Source organism: Gekko japonicus, unplaced genomic scaffold (genome assembly GCF_001447785.1).
Source record: "Gekko japonicus isolate JY-2015 unplaced genomic scaffold, Gekko_japonicus_V1.1 scaffold761, whole genome shotgun sequence".
Lineage (NCBI taxonomy): Eukaryota > Metazoa > Chordata > Lepidosauria > Squamata > Gekkonidae > Gekko > Gekko japonicus.
In genome coordinates, this window is record NW_015177030.1 from 727,100 (window position 1) to 733,961 (window position 6,862).

The 6,862-nt window shown below is 56.8% G+C and overlaps 1 protein-coding gene across 1 annotated transcript in view; it reads right to left on the reverse strand.

Moving 5' to 3' along the window:
- Nucleotides 1–2,844, reverse strand: part of RNF167 (ring finger protein 167) — an 8,980-nt gene extending 6,136 nt beyond the window's left edge. Inside the window, exons 1-4 of the mRNA XM_015427898.1 lie at nucleotides 2,722–2,844; nucleotides 1,438–1,560; nucleotides 1,159–1,246; nucleotides 950–1,040 (exon numbers count right to left, since the gene is read on the reverse strand). Coding sequence (XP_015283384.1) covers nucleotides 950–1,040; nucleotides 1,159–1,246; nucleotides 1,438–1,560; nucleotides 2,722–2,844 — 425 coding nt within the window. The remainder of the gene's footprint in view (nucleotides 1–949; nucleotides 1,041–1,158; nucleotides 1,247–1,437; nucleotides 1,561–2,721) is intronic.
- Nucleotides 2,845–6,862: the final 4,018 nt, after the last annotated feature.

The window sequence follows — 6,862 nt, forward strand, 5'->3', positions numbered from 1 at the left end:
GAAAGGAAGGCGGCGGTGCGGGGGGGGGGGGGGGCATTTCAAAGAGCCGCCCTTGTCAAAGGGTCTTAGCCTTAGTCTTCTTCAACCAGACGGGCCTTCACGGTTAACGGTTCTCTGAATTTTGTGAAGCGTAAGAAAGGTGGAATAAAGGGCAAAACAAGACCCAGAGGAGAAGGCCCGGCTCGGCTCAGCTCTTCGGGAGGCAGCAGAAGACGACTTGGGGACTTTTTCAGCAGAGGCTCTGGGGCTGCAGGAAGACTCCCAGGTCTGATAGGTTCACAGTAGACTGTCCCGTAGTTCTGACGGTTGGGTTTCTTCAGCTGGCCCCTGCGCATCACTTTTATCGCACGGGGGAGGCCTGAAGTCGCTGTGTGGGACCACTTCCCCACACGACTACCGGAATGTGCGACACAGCTGAGGAAGGGCAGTAATTATATCACACCGCACTGTGCATAACGGCCAGCGTGGCATAGCAGTTAGATTCTGATTTGAATTGTTTTATGATGATTTTACCGGATTTTAATGGTTATTTATATACTACGTACAATGTTTTATCGAATGTAAGCTGCCCTGAGCCTGTGTTGCAGGGAGGGCAGGGAAGTTGAAAAATAAATAAATAAATAGACTCTTGGACTAGGATCGGAGAAATCCAGGTTTGAATCCCTGCTCAGCTATGGACGCTTGCCGGGTGACCTTGAGCCAGTCACACACTGTCAGCCTGACCTACCTCACAAGGCTGCTGTGAGGATAAAATGGAGGAAAGGAGAATGATGTAAGCCACTTTGGATCCCACTGGTGAGAAAGGCGGGGTACAAGTGAGTTCAATCAATTAATCACTCAATCAATAAATCTTTCCCCCTGGAATCTGTCTCAGGGGCGGGACGGGGACACACACACACACACACACACACCCCGAGCAAGGGGCCCCGCCTTCCGCGGTAGCTCCTACCCTCTCTCATAGGTGAAGTAATTGCGCAAGAATTTGGCTGCGCTCTCCCCAATGAACACGGAAGGGATAGTGATGCGTTTGCGGAGTTCCTCTAGAGGAAACAAGAACGAGACAGAGTTTGCGGGTCAGGAAGGCACGGAAAGGGTGGGTGGATGCTGCCGCCCAGTGGAGTCTGGGAGAGAAAGGGCCCCCCTCCCCCCCTCACTGACCGTCATCCCAGACCATGTGGAGCAGGTCGTCAGAACCCACATTGTGCACAATGGCGGCCGCGTACCCAGCCTGCTGGGCGTGGTACACCTGCGGGGAGGGAGGAGGCATTAGAGGGAGGGGGAGCACGGCAGGACCCAGGCTGTGCGCGCGTGGGGGTGGGGGAGGGCTCAGAGTCCAGCTGACGAGCCAGGGCTGCCCACCGGGCTCTGATCCAGACTCCGGATCCCAGCGCCCTCACAGTGCCCTGGCACAAACACCACCCTTCCAGGTCAACCCACCTTGGCATCAAAGTGGCAGTCGTATCTCCGGATGAGGGCAATGAAGCCGCTTGTGTTGGATGCCTCCGGAGGGGCCTCGACGGGCTGGCAGGCGTTGGCGGGCTTCACTTCCACCAGAAGGCCCTGGAGGCAAGGCAGGGGAGAGGCTCAGCCCGGGAGGCCCCAGGAATCTCCAGGGCCAGACCTGCACACACACACACCCCCACGGAGGAGTGAGGAGACCGGGGGTGGGTGGGTGGTTCCTAATCTGAACAAAATTATTTCCAATATTCTGGAGCAGGCAGAAGCCTTCTGATTTGGCAGACGTGGCACCTTACTATCTCATTATATCATTTTGGGCAGTAACAGGCGGGGGGGGCAGTGAAAGAGTTATACCAATCCAAAGGTTTACAGGAGAAAGCCTTTGCTTGTACCTACTTGAAGCAAAGCAGACGGCCGGAAGGTTTCCACCTGGCCAGGCCTGCTAGCCGAGGCCTCCCCCACCCACTGGGAAGACCGAAGGCCAGCTGCTGTGTCGTGTGACCAGAATGGTCTCTGCCTCTCCTCCAAAAGCCTGCAAAAGGCTGCTCTCCCATATGACAAGACAAGTGTGGACAATCACTTCCCGATCAGAGAACAAATGTAGAGAAAACAGTCGTGAGAGTCTGACCCACAGATCAAGCAGTCAACAAGTCTTCCAGAGAAGATACTTTCTGTATATTATGGTCAACAAGCACGACAACACCATAAACACATTCCTTCACATCATAAGAAAATCCTGGTGTGAAAATACATCCTCAACGTCGTCATCTCCGGATTATATCACAGGCGCCTGGGATCCATTAGAGGTTTAGTGGCATATCTGAGCCTGAATACTTATTGAGATCAGCGTCCGATCCAAATGTATTATCTTTCCTGATTTTTTGTAAAGCACTTTGTGAGCAAGAGAGCTTTTGTACTGTTCTAATATTTCCTGAGGAGGATCCAATTTTGAAACAATGTTATATAATCCGGAGACGACGACGTTGAGGATGTATTTTCACACCAGGATTTTCTTATGATGTGAAGGAATGTGTTTATGGTGTTGTCGTGCTTGTTGACCATAATATACGGAAAACATCCTCTGCAAGTCTTGCTGACCGCTTGATCTGTGGGTCAGAGTCTCACGACTGTTCTCTTCACATCTGTTCTTCCATGAGAGACACTGGGGAAACCGGGTGAAAGACAGCCACTTTCATTCACTAGCGGGGATAGGAGAAGAAAGGAGGTGAAGTAACGTGCCCCAAAACTCTTTCAAGACCACACCCAGCTTTTGCTGGGCACTCTCCAGCTAGAAGGTTTCAGGTCCGAACTCTTGGGCGCAGGGTTCGTTGCCAGGCTCCTGGTTTCGAGGGAAGGCTGGCCTCCCCACACTCTCAGGACCGCCATCGTGTCAAGGGGAGCGCCTCTTGGAAACAACGGACCCTTCCCCCGTTTCCCTCAGAAAGTGGGCTTCGAGACAGCTACGGTCTCTTCTTGCAGCATCCACCACGCTAGCCTGGTTTTTTCACGGGCTCCCGAGACATCCAAAGTCTCCTGAGAAAGAACGACCAGCCTTCCCCCCTGAAAGCACAAACCCTCTCCCCAGACATGCACCAATTTAGCCAGCTGGCACTCAAAGTCGACTCCGAGACCTGGACAGCCTCCCAAGACAGGTTCTCATGACAACACACAGACCAACCAACCGACACCCACCCCCCACAAGCATACAGGGGATTGGCGAGGGACAGGAAGGGGTGGGACTTCTGCCTACCTGTCCCACCCAGACGTAGAAAAATCTCCTCCTCCCCATTTTGCAAGAGGTAACCAATTCCAGCTATCTGGGTATAGCTGATTACGGCCTCTGAACCACGTTCAGTGCCTAAAGCCCAGCCTAAATCCTCTCTGCAGGGGAAGCCGAGGCCCCAGACGGGCTAAGCTCTGGAATGGGACGCCATCAACATGCAGATGACGGCAGCCCAGCTCGGCATGTCCTTATCCAGGCCTCCAGATGCGTTCAGCTTGGTTCTGAACCGGTGCCTGGAGGCTGTGGTCACATGGCCAAGGCAGGACAAGATGAATCCAGACAAGAAAGAGGTAAAACTGGCTGGGAGGGCCGATGTTTTTAGAGGGATTGGGTGGAATGGAGTTGGATTTTGAGGAGCAGGTAAGAGCTCGGAGGTGCTCAAGGACCTGGCCGTGGTGTTTGAATAGCAGGTTAGCAGAGTGGCCGAGCGCGCCTTCTATCCCGCTGCCTTTGGTTTGCCAACACTCTCCTTCCTTAGGCCCAGCCGACCTGGCCATGCCGATCCCCGCTTTTATACCTTCACGGCTGGACTACTGCAACACGCTCTTCATTGGGCTGCCCTTGAAGGGAACCCAGAAACGGCCCCCGGCTCAGAATACGGCAGCCCCGTGACTGCCAGCAGGGGCCAGGCAATGGGAACATCTCTCGCCTGCGGCACTGGCTGACAGTTTGTGTCCAAGTCCAATTCCAGGTGCTGGCTCTGACCACTGAGGTCCCTTGTGGCCTGGGACCCCACATATCTAAAGGACCCTTCCCCCACTAAGCCCCCGTGGGCCTACTCTGACCTGCCGGCTGCCCCCTACTACTTGTTTCCCGGCTCAAAGTGGCCCCGCGGCATCCTCCACTGCGGCCACAGCAGACCCCTGAGAAGGTGAGCGGACCTCCATTGCCGGAAGCTCCAACAGGTGCTGCAGGCTCCTTTAGGGGAAGGGGGTGGGTATTGTATTCTGGGTGGTTTAAATTTAGAATTGCAAGCTGCCTTGGACTAGAAGGCAAAGGCGGGGCTATGCACATTCTGATACCTCACTAACCCTCCAGCAGGCCAACTCAGACCTACTTTTAGTCCCCCTTGTACCTGCTCGAAAGCCCTTCCTGCTCAGAGGAGGCGCCCCCGTGTGGAGAGAGCAGAGGCCTCCAAGAGCCCAGCACCCTCCCTTCTCCGTGGCCACATACAAAGGCATGTTTGGCCAGCCGCACCCAAATGCTTCCTCGGGCGGCCGCAGGCGGGAGCAGCCCGTGAACCAGGCCCAAGAGTGCCGATCCTGTGGACAGGAGGGGTTTTCTTGCACACAAGGAGGTCCATTGCTGCGGAAGCTGCATCAGATTAGATTTCAGCCGGCAGGGGGTTGTGCCTTTGTGGCGGAAGAGCCTCCGCTGGGCCTGCGGAAGGTCCCGGGTTCAATCCCCGGCGGCATCCCCAGTTCAAGGACCAGGCGGGGGCTGATGGGAGAGACCTTTTCTCTGCCTCCTGAGACCCTGGAGAGCCGCTGGCAGCCTGCGCAGACGAGACGGACCTCGATAAGCAAGCGGTCGGATGGAGCGGCAGGCAGCGGCACGGGTTCACCGGTGCACCAGAGGCTGGGCTCAGCGACCAGAGGCCCTCCCCGCCGCGCAGGCCGCCCTGCCTTCCAGGGGCTTCTCTGGGAGGGGATGGGGCCTGCGGCACCCAGGCTGGCGAGGCGACACTTACGGCGTGGATGTAGCCCTTTGTGGCCGGGAGCCCCAGGAGCAGGCAGACCAGCTGGGCGAGAGCCGCCACGGGACGAGGGCCCGGAGGGTGCACCATCGCGGCTGCTGGGCGAGATCGCGGCAGGAGGCTCCTAGGCGGAAGGCGCAGAAGAGGGGAGTCAGGGGAGGCTGTGCCAGGCATCCCACGCCAGGGGGAGGGGGCAGCTAGGAGGCACAGCGGCAGGGCACCCCCCCCTCCCCTGCAAGAAACCACGGCTGACTGTCGCAGATTCAATGGGGGGGGGAGCCTCCAGCCTACAGAGACTCCCCCCCCCAGCTTTTCTCTTTTTTAGAAGGGGACCACAAGCCCTAACCAACAGGTCACGAGAGGGAGGGCAGGAAGGGTTGCCTCCAATGCTCCCTCTAAGCTGTGGAGTCTTGTGAGCAAAAATTGTACTTTGTGAGCTCCTGGCATTAAAGTTGTGAGCGAGCGATTTGGCTCCTGCATACATTAGTTTGCTCTCTAGAGCCCCCCTTCCTGAGCAAAGACAAAAATGTGTGAGCCAGAGGCTAGAAAACTGTGAGCTAGCTCACACTAACTCATCTTAGAGGGAACACTGGTTGCCTCAGGGCTTAGTTCTCGTGGCCCTTTCTTACACGCCCAGGGAAAAGCCGATCGCCACGTTGGGGTCAGGAAGCAATTGTTCCCCAGGCCAGTTTGGCTGGAGATTCTGGAGGGTTTTGTGTCATCTTCTGGGTGTGGAACAGGGGTCACTGCAGGAGTCGAGGGGGAGGCATTTGTGACCTTCCTGCATTATGCAGGGGGTTGGACTAGATGACCCTGGAGGTCCCGTCCAACTCTTATGGTTCTGTGAACCCAGCCAGCCACACGCAAAACCAGCCTGGTTAAAAAAGGGCAAATGAAAGGTAAGAGAATGAAGTCTGAGTCCAGTGGCACCTTTCAGACTAACAAAGTTTAATTCTGGGGGGTAGAAGCTTTCAAAGGTGCCCGGCTGGAGTCAAACTTTGTTCTGTTGCTTCACACCCCCACGGCGACCCCACCTGAATCGAAAGATCAGAGAGTGCTGGAAAGCCCCTCCCATGCCGGTAAGATCTGTTCACTAAACGGGGTGGGGGGGCCCTGCTGAGGCAAACAGCAATCACACGAGCAAGGCCCTCGGAGACTCGGGGAAGGGGTCCCCAAAGAGCGTGGAGTCCCAAAGCAGAGCCCCTCTGGCGGGGGGCGGGGGGGCAGGGACGTTGCCCGGCGGGGGCTCCTCCTCCTCAGCACAAGCTCCGCATGGGAACTGGCACCTCGTGCCCCTCGCTCTGGCGGGAGTCTTCTCTGCCTGTGTCCAGAGGCACAAACAGGCACAGGGTCATCATATGATCCCTCCCGGGATGGGGTCTGTGCAGAGGGCTGATTTCCATGCAGCCGAACAACACAGCTCCTCGCAGCCGCCATGTCCACTGGCCGAGCTGGGGCCCGTCGCCGTCTTGCAGCTCAGCCTACACTGCAGGGCCGTTGTGAGGGATAAAATGGAAGCGGGGAGGACCCCACATGTGCTGCCCTGAGACTCTTGGGGGACGTGCAAGATAGAAATGGGACACCTCCTTCGTGGCAAGAAGCAGCCCTCTCCACACGCTCAGAGGCCTACTCTGAGGCAGGCTCGAGCCCCCCCTCACGGCATGGAAGCTTGCTGGGTGCCCTTGGGCCACCCAGGGCCTCTCAGCCGAGCCTACCCCACAAGGTTGCTATGAGGTTAAACTGGAGGAGAGGACACTGATGCGAGCAGCTGCAGGGGAGAAAGGCGGGGGGTATCAATGAATTAAACAGCGATAAAATATACTGGCTATCGTTGGGCATGGGACATGAAGTCCAGGCCGAGGCACAGTCACATCCCAGGGTTCGGGGGCAGTGGATTCTGGGGGAAGAGGACAGAGGGGGCCTGG